The 17,602-nt window shown below is 34.6% G+C and overlaps 2 protein-coding genes across 3 annotated transcripts in view; both read left to right on the top strand.

Moving 5' to 3' along the window:
* The window catches only part of SYP32 (syntaxin of plants 32), a 53,556-nt gene extending 39,016 nt beyond the window's left edge, over positions 1-14,540 (top strand). For both annotated transcript variants that reach the window (XM_089814529.1, XM_089814530.1), the window contains exons 5-6: positions 13,492-13,689; positions 13,774-14,540. In XM_089814529.1, the coding sequence (XP_089670655.1) occupies positions 13,492-13,689; positions 13,774-13,933 (358 nt within the window). In that variant the 3' untranslated portion in view covers positions 13,934-14,540. The remainder of the gene's footprint in view (positions 1-13,491; positions 13,690-13,773) is intronic.
* Positions 8,846-11,851, top strand: LOC149573560 (uncharacterized). Its single transcript, XM_089814531.1, has one exon. It carries the CDS (start codon positions 9,504-9,506, stop codon positions 9,966-9,968), a length of 465 nt encoding a protein of 154 aa, XP_089670657.1. The 5' UTR covers positions 8,846-9,503; the 3' UTR covers positions 9,969-11,851.
* Positions 14,541-17,602: the final 3,062 nt, after the last annotated feature.

Genomic DNA, 17,602 nt, shown 5'->3' with positions numbered 1-17,602 from the left:
GACCTCCTCCAGCTCATGGAAAAGCCACTTGATTGATCTGAAGTTATCAATAATGCTATTGTGGGCATTGTTCAAGAGATTCAGCCTGGTTTCCCTAGCTTTGTCCGAAATAACCACAATCGCCGGGTCAATGAGTTCTTCAAGCTTCGTCTCTTCTTGGTTATCCACAAGGACTTGCAGGATCATGGCCTCTCTAAAAATGCCCATTTTCGAGGTCTTAACTTTAAAGTTTTTCCAAGGTTTCCTTCTCTAATGAAATGTTAAGCTCTCGCTAAATCTCAATCTCCCTCATCCTGCAATAACATTTTTAGAGGAAAAGATCAAGGTACATAGCTCTTAAATACAGATATGAGAGATTTATTATAGAATAATTGGAAGTTTCACTCAAAAGAGAATTTATCTTATTGGGACAAATCTACTAGATTGGATTTATACAAGCCCCTCCTTGGTATCATTAAATTCATAGTCTCATTAATCGATGGGAATATGCTTGTTCAGTTGATGATATTCCATCACATTGCATTTAATATCAGGTGGGGCCGTGTCCTCTACATCCACCTTCGCATACACTTATGTCTAAATGGGAATGGAGGTTTATCCCAGTCATACTTAATGCTGGTTTGACCGTTGCCACATCGCATACTTTTATTGGAGCGCAGTGTTCAAAGTATTTGCTGATCCTCATTCATGTGGGAGATAGTTACAATCTCTACCTTCTATATTTCCTTTTTACTTGTGATTGGATTTCTTGTTAATCCCGCCTTTATTACAATTCACTGATAGAAAACTCAACAAGCGATGTAAGATAGTTCCATTTAGGCATGTTAAATCCTCACCAATCACTTAAGGCAATCATGTCTTGTTTTGAAAGTTTGAAACATGTGAATGAGGCAAAGGACTTATTATCGATGTAAGATAGCTATGGGCTGATGGTAGTACGAAACCCTTTCACCTGCCAAGTTAATTCAGTCTTCTCTTAACATGCTTGCAGACCTATGTAGATTTGAGTCTCTTGTTTGCAAATTATTTATTCCTCTTCGTTTTGTTCAATGGGCTTGAGCCAATGGGAGTGTCCCCTTCTGTTTAAATTTTTTTCTGCATTCTGCATTCATAATTTTACTTATATTTGACTAGTGATGATATTTTATAGTTCTCTATTTTCTGAATGAATCTTTCTATCATGGTTTTAATGATTTTCTACATTTACAACAATGTGGCTCTAATACCATGTTGATTTTATGTGGATCACTGCAAATGTAGTTGCATTGCCATTTTTGGTGTATATTTTCTAATGGCAGCGATATCACTCTTATTAGCCGATAGACTTTACTTGTGAGGTTACTTGCGTACGGCAGCTACAAAACCTGTCTCATGGTTGAAATTGCCATGTATCTGGTTTTGTACTGCAAATTTTGTTTTACAGTGACAGTTTGGGCCGGCTGGTGTGGGTCCGGTTCCTTCCTCCCCTTACCTCTGCCCGAAAAGTTATCACTGTTAATCTTTTACTAATGGTGGTTTCAACAGTATGATTTCATTAACTCTTTGGAGTAACTATAGCAATTTCGTTTGCAAGATTGCAAGCCGACTAAAGTGTAGAATATGTCATCATATTTAGGTCAACCAACTGATTCGATGTTATTCAAGCAAACCAATTTGAAATTTGGAGCTGAATTGCATCGCTTTTCGAACAAATTTGTAGTGCCAATTTAAGGTTATTGTTGGTCAGATTTTGTAACAGGCAAAACTCATTTTTTAGGTTGATTGTGGTGATTAAAAGGGGCGCTATGTTTTTTGTTTTTATCCGCTGCATTTTGAGGCAAGTCGTGGCATATTTCTCATTATTTGGAGGAAATTCAACACTTCCCATTTTCATAAGGATCATGGTGGTTTGAGGTTTTCTTAGTAGCCATTTGAATGAGATGTCCCAACATAGTAAAATTCTTTAAAAAAGGCAGCTTTTTTTGGAGAAATCACAGCATGTTTGAGAAATCACAGCATGTTTGATGTGTACATAATGTCATCTAGAGTTTCAGATGAGACACAAACTGAAATGTCTTTATAACCAAAATAATCATAAAGCCAAAATCCTTTTTCAGTCCAAATCCATAGAATAGGATCACGTATGCTCTCTAACAAATAAGTTATTATCAACAGGTCCAAGATGTGGTACATGGCTGAATCAAGGACACGTGTCTGCCGGACTTTGTTCTTAAGTTGGTGGGAAGTTGGGAACCATGTCATCCGACATAGTATGCAGGGTGCCGAACCCAGTGACTAAGGTCCTTGAGTGCAACTTGCAGGAGGTATAGCCACCAGCGGTTGATGTGGATGCCTTAAGTAGAGATGTCGCGTGGAGGGAGTCAAATTTCCTTTATATCTTGATACCTAATTCTATGCTATGTCATTTCCTTCGAGTCCTTCCCTCCCCTGCATTGCTGTTGGTGGATTCTTATCTCTGTATAGATATCAATAATGTCAATTTGTGTAAGTGTCAATAATGTAGATGAAAAAAATGTAATTCTTAATTTTTTTCTTTTCTTATAAGTTCACAATTTTTAAAAAATCAAATTTAATTAAAAAAAATTATAGTACATTCTAATGATTCTAGAATGTAATTTATCCGTCATTGAGTATACATAGTATGAAGAAACATTTTTTCAAATATTTTTAATTTGCACACAATTTCTCATTAAACTTTAAACTAAAGCTTTTTACTTTATAAGATTTGATTCACCAACCTAAAAAAATATATATTAGGTTGATTGAAATACTAATTTATTTAAAATTGCTTAAGAATAATGGTTTGTATAAAAAAATGTCTTAGGTGTGCTCACACATTATTCTTTTAATCTATTTAACATTCATCAAACAATTTTTTTGTATTTTTAACCATAGTTGGAAAACTCGCCAAATCCAAAAACTCGCCGAGCCCCCCAAAAGTTTAATCGGGAAAAACTCAGCCATTTAAAAAAAAAAAACTCGGGAAAACTTGGGAACCTAAAAAAACCGCTAAAATTTAATTCAAAATACATTTTTTTGCAAATTTCAATGAGAAGATGCATCTAATGAGTTCATTATAGAGAACACAAAAGAAAGAAGCAGGAGTTTAGATATATGTAAATGCATAGTGGGTACAAAATCACATTCTCATGTTGAATGCTGATGGCGGGAAGCATAATAGTAAATAATTTGTGTCAAACTAGAAGTAAAAACATCATTACAATCACATTTTCCTCTTCCTAGCTCTACTAGCATATTGTAACTTTCTATCTTACATAATATATATAGGCTTTTTGCCTTTTGTTTTTAAGAAAAAAAAAAAAAAAAAAATTTTAAATTAAAAAAAAAAAAAATTAAAAAAAGAGTTTTTCTGAAAAACTCGCCGATTTTTTGCAAAAACTCGGCGATTTTTTCTTGCGATTAAATTTGAGAAAAACTCGCCAGTCCCAAAAACTCAGCGATTAGTAGAAACTCGCCGATTATTTGGCGATTATGCCAACTATGTTTTTAACATTAGTATAAAAAAGGATCACTTTTAAGATTATTTGGAGATGTATTCTTTAATCTATCACAATTTTTTACTTTATTATTTAGTATTTTAATGCCACTTAAGGGTGTGTAGTTATGATTTCCAACTGGCTGTTTTCAATTTTTGACATGTTCATGTATGAAGATATTTATTTGAAATGAATATAAAACTAGCACAAAAGTGTATATATAAGTTTGTTACTTGGATAATTTACGCAAGAAGTTAAGAGAGTTTAATTCTGGAATGAGAGCAAATGCCAAAACTCTCTCTCTCCACGTACACCAACTTCTCTCTCTATGTACTAGAAGTTTTCTCTCTCTACGTACTACTCTCTCTCCATGTACTCTAACCATCTCTTTCTACACACTCAAACTTTTTGCCCTAATCCTAAATCAAACTTTTGAACACAAACTCCAACTTTTAAGTAACCACCTATGGGTAATGAGAGGTAATAGAAGAGCTGGAAGAGATATGAGAAATATATGTTGCCATTGAATTCAAAGGGATAGGTTTGGCGATCCTGGTTTGATAATGTGGAAGGACGCTTATGTGGGTGATAAGGCGCAGTTCAAGTGTAATGCCCTGCTCGGAAATCCTTGGAACACAAGGATAAAACATGCACTGAGTAATTTTTTTCTTAAGATAAGTTACTTAACAACAACATAAAGTAACCAAGTGCAAGAGTGAAGCATCAAAACAAAGTGATAAGAATAGGGAACATGGCAAGACTCACTTGTTCACCTACACTAGCGGAAGTCTTACAACTAGTTCCAAAGATCTCCAAGCACTAAACTGCAACACACGAACCAAAGATTGCATGAAGCATGAGAATATAGTAATGGGATGTTCTCTTTCAAACCCAAAGTAAAAGCTCCTAGCATGGTTAGACATACAAGTCCATATCCACTAAACATGTCACAATCAAGAATCACAAGCAGAGACTTACAACGGTCATGCAAAAGACGAGGGCTCAAGTTACAACCACTCATCTACTAAACACCATGCTGAAAGATAATTGTTGACTCCTGAAATTTGGCTAAGTCAGAAATCTTGAATCCCTGAAATTTGGCTAAGTCTGAATTTTTGAAGCCTTGAAATTTCCTAGAATCTTTATCTTAACTCAGAGAGGTCTGGAACCTATCTCAAATGAATCGTCCCATATATTAAAATATATCTTAATTATAAGGAATTAAATATATTTGTTTTGAATTGGGAAGGTGTGAAACTCAACAGGGTGTCCAAAACCAACTTCCAAACTTTCCTCCGCCAAGTCTAAATGCCGACTGTTTCTTGAGCGAGGAAGTGCACCAATCTCTAGCCTCGCGCGGAACTTTGCATCACTGCGTGCAAGAAAATGCTTTACTCCGCGCAAGGATTTGCATCATGCCGTGCAAGGAAGTACACACTCCACGCGAGGAAGTACATGCTCGTGTGAGGGAGAATGTATGTTCGGGTGAGACAATACATTCTCGCGCGAGGAACTGCCCTTCCCATGCTAGAAACTCCAACAACGCAATAACAAGGCAAGATGGAAAAACATAAAAACACAAAACCTCCACATTAGGGAGTACTGGATCCATGTAAATCGAGGAATGAACACTCGAGAGCATAAGAGACAAGACACCATGCAACACGAAGGAGAAAAATATCTATCCATCTATTCCATAACAGCATATGAAAGAACATGCGAAAAGCAACATCGCAATGCAAATACATGGTTCATAAACCAAACGTCATATGAAGGAAACCATAAACATCTAAGCACCAACATAACTGAAACTTGTGCTTGGTTCCTCCCAACTATAATAATATCATGAAATCTCAAAGGCCCTAGTCATCCCCCTTGCGATCCCCCTTGCGTAACATCCCAAATTGCCAACCAGATAGTCAGAGCTGTCTTATGAGGGTGTTACTGCTACAAACGTAAATAACATCATAAGAACAAGAAGATCTCACATGCTAATCCATCAAAGCATAGATACTCCAACTAGTAGTGAATCACATCATCTAACCATATGCTACAACATCATAATAAAGAATGCGTCAAGTGAAAACTAACGTCATCTAAACATGATAACCAACCGTTCCAATTAAAGCATAAATCATAAGGAAATACTCCAGAAACTTGAAATACCAAGCGAACATCAAGCATCGCTCTCAACGAGAAATAGACCGTCTCTGTACACTAGTCCCTAGTAGTGGTATAGGTAGCTACACCTCCCAACCATGTGGAACCTGTAGGCCCACTCTTGCCATGTTGATAGAGATAATGATCCAACCACAAACACACATAAACAACGTCCATGGCTAACACTCACGCTAGATAGTAAAGAGGAAAGAAACCAAGATTATGAGACAATGCAAGTACAATAGGGTCTAGTTAGACACTCTATGGGTCAACTATGTAGGGACTTGGTGGAGAGTAAGTTGCTTGGCATCATGAAGCCCAAGCTAAGTATCTTGCGGAATCAATTCCCCAGGGAGGTTCACACACCATGTCCTTAAATCAACTTCGAGTGCTCACATTTTTATTAATCTTAGATTTATTATCTAGTAATTTATTTAGTTATTGTGAAACTTCTTCACGCCAACTTGGGAAATAGTCACCAAGGTTGCGAGAGAAGCCCCTCCATGGTGCTACCCTACATACCCATGCTCATCACATGATGAGTACCTGTGGGCAATGCATATTCCCAACCCAACCCCAATGAACATAACTCCACAGATGACACCTGAGAGATCGAGCCTCGTAAGCACCCGATGAACGCACACACATGTTTGTGTGGGCACACCAACAACACGAAGATCATAAATAACAAGGGTTGGATGAGAACACAAGCAAAATACCAAGTATAACAATCATTCAATCGACCTATATCCGGGAGCACGGGTTCTACACGAATCCCAATGAACAATAAAGCCAAACATCATGACTCACTCCACCGGCCTAAATCCAGGAGTATGGATTCTACACGAATCCATGCATCCATGAAATAACAAGGGTTTGATCAGAAACAATGACACCAGGTATGAAATCACCCAACCAAACACATAGTCAAGAGTGTAGAATTTGACACGAATCCCAATGCAAACAAAAAGATGCAACAATGGTCGGATTAAAATCCTACTGATAATCTAAATCCACAACCAACACCATGCTAAGAAAACTCGAGAAAATTGGGTGGCACACAAATCGAGGCAAAAATCTCAAAAACCCATTGTTGATGAAACTCAACAAAAATAAAACCAAACCCATGGGTGAATGAGCCATAGAAATCCAATAAAAATCGGGTTTGACCACCATATGCAAAAACGGCTAGCATAACGGTGCAAAACTCCAAACCCCCATCCCAAAAATAAGGGAAATGCTCATACCCTCCCAACCGGGTAGAGCCAACACTTAGAAATAGAGGGAACACTAGTTCTCAACCTCTTAACAAACAACTACCAAAAACAAAAATAGAGACAAAGCGGAAAAAGTAAAATAGGAGAGTTCTACATGACAGCCAAAAGGGCAAATACAGGAATCTGAACAGTAAAATAAAAACCCTGCATAAATTGCAGAAAATCACGATTATCCAAGATTTCCTCGAGTTGGATCCAATGAGACAAACCTCGCGATGATCCCACACCCGTAGCTCTCACAACGAACATAACAGTATTTCCTTTTGAAGAGGATTTGGAATTTGCTCTCAAATTTCTATTTCAAAAAGTGAGAAGTCAGAAATAAAATTTATTTTTGGATATATATTCACTTTTTAAGTGAATAGAGGATTAGGGTTATTAATTAGATCACCCAGTTAAAACCTAAATACATCCAAATGAAAACAAGGTATTACAAGTAATTGGAATTCAATTACGACAAAGTTGTCAGGAATTCAATTAAATAAGATAAAGCTCAAAATTTCCTTAAACCAACAACTACAAAATTCCTTAATAACTTTCGTGACAATTGTTAACCTCTAAAATGCATAGACACACTCACGGGTCTAATCACATAATGTAAATGAGTCTGAATTAATTAAATCGCTAGAGGGTTTAATTTAAACAATTAAATAGGATACATCGACCATACAGGGATGACATTGGCTAAATATGAACAGCTGAATCACTAACTCCATGTGTCACTGCTGGGGACATAAATCCTACACACTGAACAACACAGTCAAGTGCAATTGCATATAATAATATAGCCGAAGTGATAAATGCATCAAATCACATTAAAATCATCTATTTAAATAACCCATTTTGCATAAATTACTAAAATGAACAAGGTAAATATCCGTAGCACATAACCAATGAATCCGACATGGACCATTCATATCTAATTATTTAAGCATTTAATAATGGTTGTTTAAACAACATAAGACACTTAAAACACATAAGTGAACATGATCAAATACATGACTAACCATTGCTACAAGAACCTAGTCTAGTGTAGCAGGATAATAGTACACAGTGCAATCTCTACACACATCTTAGGGTAATCATGGAACAACATCATGATACCACATCAATCCTGGTAACCACTGGCACAAACCTCAATGAAACCATCTTACACATCATAATCTCATAAATCAGCCATAAGCATAATCAAAACAATTGATATAGTAATATAAATCTAATCACTTCAAGGGTGTACACCACTAATAGTCCCAATCACGATCACTTCACAAAGAAAGATCACCAAGGTTGCATCCATCAGGATGACTTACAGAATTCAAATGGGAGAGGCACTACATCAAGCATGGAATTTTGACACCCAAATATCCTGTTGAGCATGGTGTGGTCTCCTATTCATGGAACCCTTGCTGAATTCCAAATCCAGCTGTGAATTAAAGATGATTGAGATCATGTTTGATGCTTCCAATGTTCTTGCTACCCACATTGCTATATGCAAGCAGTGCTCTTAACTATATTTCTCTAAGTTCAAAATGATCACACAATGCCATGTATTTGGCTGAGCGTATAATGGAGGAGCTATTTCATTAATCACACAACATAGTTGACAAGAGATCGATGCTAAGATGCAAAATTTTCAAGAATGGTGAGTCCATGTTCGAGCCATGAGGAAGGGAGCCTGCCGGGCTTGCATGGTAATTATATGACAAAATGTCATCGTCACATGTCCTTTATTATATTGTGCAACATATGTAGGAGCTCAAGGGGTCTGTCGTGGCTATTTGGTGATTGAACAATTAGAAATGCATAAATATTGTCAAAAATAGGTTTATGACTCATAAGTGTACTTGGTTTGGAAACTATTTTGCAATATTTCATAAATAAGTGTCACCGCTGGTATCTGTGCTTCTAATAAGTACCTGAGGTAGAGCTTAGAAGACTGAAAAGAATTCGGTCACTTCTATGTGTGATGCTAGAGTGATGAACATGTATGTGCAGTAGCATTCACAAGGTTTGGGAACCATTTGACAGAATGGTGTCAATGAGACTCCAATTCCATTTGTGATGAAATTCAAGAAGACACGCCTGCCCAATATTAGATCATCAAATGAACTTCAATTACTTGACAAAATACTTTATGAAATGTCAGCTTGGTGGATAAAATAGTCAAGAATATGCTCAAAAGGACTTGCACAATAGTCTTCATGGCTCATTGAGAGACATATGCAGCATGTTGGAAGCCGCTTAGGGACTATCAACCGAATATAGATGGCAAAGAAGCTCTGATAAAGTGTGAGTAACATTTGGAACCATGAAGATAAGGATGCGACATGTTTGATAGAATGACTCTACTTCGAGATCCAATAACCTTACAGTATATGCATGTATGGAGAATGAAATTTGCAGGCATGAAGTTGGAGGTGAAATTGGTAGGGGTACACCTGATACAAGCTACAGCTTATAGCAGGTGAAGTACCTGATCATAGTTGACAGTGACAAGTGATATTGGGTTGCTTAGGTGGTGTCAAGCTGCATTTGACTTAAAAGGTGAAGGTCTATTGAGTGTTGTTGAATGCCGTCCATAGTTTGCCATGGTCACGTAATCATACATGGAGTAGTGCAAAGAACAGCTAGAAGCTTCTGGAGCAAGTTGAAAAGGAAAGAATCAAGTCAAGAAATGGGAGGATGTTGTTGCTGCTGCTCGAGGGCAGATGATTTTAATGATGGAGGTTTGGGAGGCTGCTGCACACTTTGCTGTTGCCCTCCAAGCCTTGGGTGTTGCTGTGACATGTGTGCTTCTAATACTGAAGAGCAGGATTCTTCATCGTTTGTGCAAGGTGAGTCATCTTCAGTCTCTGCAGGGCTTTTATTTGGGACATCTTTGGATACATCAATTCCTGATGTATATCGAGCTCCACCAACACTGCTACCTTATGATGCAGATGTGAGGCATGTTAGGACAGTATGTGATGGACTTGGGGTAAGAACTAACAGGAGTGGTCCTATTCAGGGCAGAGATGCTCAGAATATAAGTTGAAACACTGATGAGGGTCAAGGTGAAGCACTGGCTGCATTTAGAAATTTGAAATGTGCAGAGTTTAGTAATCAAGGGATTCTGATGGTCTGTATGAATCTCATGGTATATAATACCACATGATGGTCACACTTGAATTTGGGGTCACAGTTTATCAATGTCAGCTACTGTAGGCACACTATTGGATGTAAAGTTACGTAGTTTAGATGCTATGGGAATGACTTTGTTGCACTCGTGAATGACAGATATAATCATCACTGGACTCATGTTCTGCTAAGTCTTGCCAATGAAGTATATAATGTGCTCGACCCTCAATCTTTGGACTTGGTCTTCTCATTCTAAAGGATGATAATTTGAAATAGCTCTCTATTGGTATTAATTTGTGTGCTATATTCATGGACAGTGATATGCATACTTGGTGGAGTACAATGGAAGACAATCTTGGAAAATGAAATAATCTGGTCATTCCTTGTAGATTTTTAATTACCCTGCATTAAAAAGTGACACATGAAACTTATTGTAATTCAAAATTAAGATGATAACTTTCCCTTAGTTGAGGTTAGCTTTTAAAACCTGAACTTTACATGAGTTAGAGTTATTAATGTATTCCAAACCTCCAAACTCTAACCTTTTAGGTAGTTACAAACCCGAAAGGGTAACCTCTAGGTAGTTACCTTCTAAAGCTTATAAATACAAGGCTCATGTCATGTAAAAGGGGGACATTTTGGATTTAGAGACCAAGGGACACTTATGATAGCAAGGCATTTTTTGAAAAGTGCTTACAATTCTTATTCTTGTAATCAGCAATTCTCTCATGTTCTTGGTGCTAAGAAATAAAAGGAAGTGCATTTTGTATTCTCTTTTCTACAAAGTCTGAACTGTTTGGGTGTTGATTCTCGTTGTAATTAATGTTCTCATGGTATGGTGTATCTGTTAGTGAACCATCGAATCATCACTGAGTTAATGCTAGCCTTCAAGCGTAGTTCATGATCGTTCTTATTAGCAATTTAAGTTGTTATAGGGAAGGATTGAATTCGTGTGGTGCATTCGTCATCAATAGCTTTCTTTTAATCTGCTAAGTTATAATCGTCTTTATTTGAAAATAAAAAATTATATCTTGCGAGGGAGCTGCCCCTCTCAAATGTAGAGGAAGGCCGTATACCAAGGACCTATCCAACTGTTGGAGAAATTGATTTGCCATGCATTCCATTGGGCCAAATTACGTACTTTCTAAGAAACAAATCTGTTTACCAACAAAATTCTAAACTGAGTGTGCGTCTCAAAGTATTAACATTCTTAAATAAATATGTACAGTAATTATTTATTGATCAGATTATACAAAGATGTTTAATATAATATAATAGATCCTAAAATGCGTCAATGTTCAAGTATACATATTATAATTTGTTTTACTAGAGAGAATGCATTGCAAGAGTAGCTTGTGACTTAAAAGTAAAAATTAGGTACATAACAAGGGGTTGCTTAATTATCCAAGAAATATGAGACCGTGAAATGATAAAAATTAGAGAAATATACATGTTCGTGAAACAATATTGGTATTCTTTGCTAATGATCAAATGATAAGGCATATTGAGGACATGGCACAAATATATGAGATTAAACTATTTATCCATGATTTCTATTCTATAAAACATATACTAGTAAACAAGATCTCGACATACTATTGTTGTAAGTGATAACATCACACGATTCTTCAAATAAATTTATTTTTATGTTATAACTAGATGAATGGTCTATAGAACTAGAACCATTTTAAAGTAACTACTTATGCATGCTCTGATTTACAAGAAAAGAAAAATGATTGCGCTATCAAATAAGAATTTAATTTCATTAAATTTAATTAAATATAAAATAAAAATAAAAAATCAACATAGCTTTGAAGTTCCTTTCACTTGAAGACATAACTAATATATAATAAATAAATAATTTCTTAGTTATAATTTATAAATTAATGTAATATAGACATCCATTTTAAAATAAGTATTTAGTATGTTATGACAATTAATTTTCAAATTGTAATGCATGTCCTATAGAGTTTTACTGAAGATAGCTACCACATTTAAAATAATGATTTAAAAAAAAGATAAAAAATAGTTGCAATTCAATTTTCACTCTCTAGAATGTGGTTTCCTTTTATGCTTTATTTTGTATTTCTTTTTAAGACTATGTTGGCTTTAAAGTAACCTTGCTTTACTTACAATACACTTTTTTTTTTTTTTTTTTCAAAAATCTAGTTAATAGAAAATATTTTATAATTATTTTTTTCACTTGAAATTTTAATATGTAGAAATGATTGAAATGGTACAAGCCGCCATTTCATAATATCACATTTATTTTTTGACTATTGCTTTCACAATTACAACTTGTTGGCTTACCCTTGCACCTTCTTTCGGTGCAAGTGCTAGTTTATATTAAGGAAGAGACATGGAGAGACATGTCTCCTCATGAGACATGTCTATGCATTATTATCTAATTAACATAATAACAAATGATTTTTTAATTGCATAATATCTCATATATATTACACACACACACACAAAAAAAATTCTTTCTGCACTTCAGTCTCATAGTTTATCCAACTGAAGCTACCAAACATCACCATGTGTGAACTAAAAGCAGATTATAGTTTCGTACTATTGATCTTGTTGCTCTGGTGTGAGATTCCTACATGAATGGATATACCTATAAATCTGCCAACGTGTACCAGATGTTGTCTTTTGAAAAGTTGTACATTATGTTACACAAAGCAAGGTGAGAGTCCTGTGATGATTCAAGATGAACTTCTGGTTTACAATTATGCAGCATACTCAAAAATGGATGTTCAGTTTGTCTTGATTTCATATCTCTTGATCCGGTAACTGCTTTTAAGAAGACATTGGAAATTCCATCATTTTTTGTTTTATCAATATTGCTGTTATGAATGACTTATTCACCGGTCCATTTTCATCAACTTCACTTTTACAAACAAGTTATCTATAAGATTAAATACTTGATCTGTTTGGAATTATTATTATTTGATAAATAAAGGGGCCAAGGCTGGAAATGGTATATTCATTATCAAGCAAAATTAGAACATCTCGAGTCTGAAACTGACACTTACCAGATAAACTACAGAGAACCGACTGAACAGACATTCTCCTGAAGGACCAGAAACTTCAACTACAGCCAAAAACTAGAAAGCCTTAACTACAAGCATTAAACCAAAGCCATTAAGCACCTAAAAGTCTAAAGAGTCTGAGAGACAAAGCCAAAAAACCATAAATAAAAAATGCTTCCTGTAAGTTGCAGGAGGGAAAAACTAAAAGTTAGACAATTTCAATTTTAAAAATGTTCAGATTGAAAGGTTGCTATCTTCTTGGTTTTTCGAACTTTCAGCAAAGTTTATATGTTCTATCACATCATGTATGCTTGAATTGATAGATGATGATCACTTATTTAGACTGTTTTATAGTTACATTTTATCAATGCTTAAGCTTAATTTACTATTTCCATTTATGTGCAATAGGCGGCAGTCAGAGGGAGAGTCTTCTGCCCCTGCAAGGACACAAACACAGCTTCAACAGCAAATGGTTCCTTTGCAAGACACCTATATTCAAAGCAGAGCTGAAGCTCTTCAAAATGTGGAATCAACCATCCTGGAGCTGAGTAATATCTTCACACAGTTGGCTACCATGGTTTCTCAGCAAGGCGAATTGGCAATTAGGTGCTTTATTCATTTTATATTTTGTTTATATTAATCAGATAATAATCTAAAGGATGATGATTTTGACAGATTACTTACATGCAGGATTGATGAGAATATGGATGATACATTGGGAAATGTTGAGGGAGCACAAGGAGCATTGCTGAAGTATCTAAATCGCATATCATCAAATCGATGGTTGATGATTAAGATATTTTTTGTATTGATTATTTTTTTACTAATCTTTGTTGTTTTTGTTGCCTGAAGTCATTCTTTGTTACGCATCATCCCTTGGCATAAATGCGAGTTCCTGGAGAATCTTAGCTTTGGAGAAGGCTAAGTTTGTGACACATAGCATAAAAATTCTGTAGTGCTCCAAAATTTTTAGTGGCAGTCTCTGGCACCTTAATTCCTTTCATGACAGACAGAATCGTATCAACCCTGAGCATTATGGCTTACATTATAAATGTTGGGAACAAATGCTATTGAGATGTGCAGATATCATTTGTACCAGCCAAAATGATTGAGTTCGTGTCTTCTTAGTGCCTTATTTGAGTTCCACTTGAATGGCATTCAACTCTCTCATGGTCAACTTTTTCTTATTCCAAGCCTTTGCTTTGTAAGATATATGAGCACAGTAGATGGATTGCACAAATATTGAGTCCTAGTGAACATAGGTTAGGAAAATGAACGTGGGACAATATTCTCCTCTTTTTGACAATTTGTTAATGTATTGTGAAATATCTTGAATCTGGCAGTGATATTCTCTGGAACTCCCGCCTCTAATGAAAGACATGGCCCATAAGATTTTTATGAAGTCCTGTTTTCAAGAGTTATTTTGTAATAAAAATGAACAATATTATCCTATAAAACTTTGAGCTTCACCTTGCTGTTTTATCTTGTATCAAAAAGACTACACATTCATACTTTTATTCAGCTCTTATAATGACATTATGCACATTCAAATATCATCCCCTATCTTTTCAGACTCTCTACTTCTCTCTTGCTCTCAACTACAATAAGAATATTTGATATGCAACAGAAACAGAACATACCATTCCTCTGTGTGTGTGCGTGTATATAGTATATCTGAGCCCGATGAAATAAATAATGTAGCGTGCATCCATCACTTTAATTATCAATGATGGGGTATGCCATTTAAATAGAACTATTCATCAGACACTAGCCTACGTCCAAATTTCAGTAAATTTCAGTTAGTTTCTTGTGTGTATTTTTAGATTTTGGTTTTATCAAACAAATTAACGCATCAAATTCGTTTTACTAACTAGGTATATTTTAATTATTACCAACAAAAATGGAGACATACTGATAGAGATACATCTGGAGATGGATAAGAAACATACTAGTGAAATTCCACAAAAAATGGGAATCTTATTATAGGGATTTGTAACATTGTCTGTTCGCACCTATAGATGGTTTGCATGAAGTGTCCCATCTCATGTCTACATATAACCAACTTTACCCTTTTGGTTCCGATAGCTGTTCCCTCAGTTATTTAGGAAACATTATTTCGTTAGTTATTTTTATTTTGTTCTTACAAGGTGAAGTCTCGATAGAGTTGAAGCGAAAAGTTTCAAAATTATTTTGAACAATATTTTATATTTTGTTCTTTCAGCTATATGGCAAACAGTTTTTTCGTTGGTTATTTCTTTTTTGTTCTTACAACATGAAATCTCCATGGAGGAGTTAAAGCAAAAAGTTTCTAAATTATTTCAAACGTCATTCTTTCTGCGGTTACCGTGGTGATTTAATCTTTATTCAAATTTATTTCTTTTAATCAAATTTCAAAACATATAACCTTAATCTGCGGCAATAAAAGATAAAGCAACTAACACTCTATTTACAAGACAATATCAAATTATGTACGTGAAAAAGAAATGGTAAGAGACACTGATTACAATAAAGCTTATTGGTAGACTTGTTGCAAAGACTTATTTAGAGGACTTGTTGAGGGGACTCGCTATCTTAGTGCAAGATACACTTAGACATCATAGCATATAAGCCTTCAATCCTCTCTCTAGACACATATCCTATCAACAAGAAAAACATCAATTGGGTTGACTTGAGGTGAACACCTTAACAAGTCAGTTTGAACAACATATTGTAGAGAAAGTGGCCTAAACGAGGAGAGAGTGGACCTCAAATTTATTACATCTTCCAATGTGGCCGCAAACAATAAATACATGTACCGATCTTCATATATCTTAGACATTTGTACTTTCAAGTATCCTCCCAAGATTCTTGTTGTAGCATTTATAAGCTTTGCATTAGTTGAGTAAACAAGAAATATCTCTTCATCATATCTTGATTCTAAACTTGAGAAGTCTTAATTCCGAAATACTTGATTGCAGCAATTTTCCCATTTAATAGCTCATAAGGGGTCTTAGAGCTATTGACCGTCAATTAAACTTCGTTTAAAATATAGACTAGATTATTAATTGTTCAATTCCAATATATGTCAGGAGTAGGGTAAACTTTAAAAAATCCGCCTTTAAAAAAGATATAAAATATTGGGGAATCTTTTATTATTTTCAAAATAAGTTATTTCTATTGGTGAATTTTTCAATTTTATTATTCTAAATATGCATAATATTAGTGATTATTTTTGAATTATAATTTTTTAATATAAAATATTGATGAATCTTAATAATAATAGAAAGTTCATTAATCACCATGGAATATTACAAATCGAAATTGAACATTTTTTTACCTTGTAGAATATGTTGAGGATCATTACATATACGTTAAATTAATAGTAAAACTAAATATTGGTGATATATTCCTAAAGTAACTAATAATTATAATAATTATTGGTCAATTTAATTTAATTTTTTCAATAATATATTATATTTAGGTGGTTCAAATCTAGTCATGTAATGAATTTTGTGGCGAATATTTGAGTTAAAAATTTTCAATAAAATAAATTATTGAGTGATTTTAAATGTTCTAGAACTAAATTTATAAAACTATGGCAATTTAGGTTGTATCAAATCTTAAATTATTAGACAAATTACTAGCCAAACAATTCTAAATTTAGCCAATTTACGAATATTAACCACTTAAAAATACCTTGGTTAGGTGGATTTGCATATTTCATCATTGTCCTTTTTATCTCTTGAATTGTTCTATTTTTTTCTCTACCCCATTCCGTTGATGTGTCCTAACAAAATATAGATGTCTCCTAATACCATGAGCTCTACAATATTTGTCGAACTCTTTTGACCTAAATTCATTGCCTCAATCAAATCTTAAGCATTTAATGTTTAGTATGTACATATTTAAGACAAGCATAGAAATGGGTAAGTTGAATGGGGTTAATTTTAATTAATAAAAATTTAAGGTAAAGGATATGTAGTGGATAGAGGTCTATAGGTTACAATTCATTGTGAAATCAAGCATGGAATTGGAAGATTAGGACATAGAGAACCTTTAATCTTATGAGACTCTACTTGATGAATTCATTTGTTTTGAATTTTCTTAGATAGACTAATACAAAAATATTTTAAAAGAATATTGGTAAAATTTATTAGGTTAAATCCCTAGAGATAAGTTATTCCCAAAAACATTTGAGGTGTCTTGGAATGCATGATGTATCTACATCTTTTATTTGAATGCCTCCAATATACAAGTTGCCTAGTGGGGCTATGTTGGAGTGGAAATAAAGGAGTAGGGCTATTGCATGGCTCTACCATGTTAATTGATTGAGGGTACGATCTTATGATAATTAATGTTTGCCCATAATAAAGTTCAAGATGCAAGAGTAAAATGAAAAAGATATGAACAATGATAGAAAAAAAGAGAAGTTGATGTGTAAATCTTTTGGGATATCTAAGTCTCCTAGTAAGTCTAACAATATATTAGTTAGAACTATGGTAAACCTAGACATATTTAAAATATTGCAAAGAGGGTAAGA

The sequence above is a fragment of the Cupressus sempervirens genome, chromosome 2, assembly GCF_028749045.1.
Source record: "Cupressus sempervirens isolate cs-2001-9-10 chromosome 2, ASM2874904v1, whole genome shotgun sequence".
Taxonomy (NCBI): Eukaryota; Viridiplantae; Streptophyta; class Pinopsida; order Cupressales; family Cupressaceae; genus Cupressus; species Cupressus sempervirens.
This window is presented reverse-complemented; position numbering and strand designations above follow the sequence as displayed.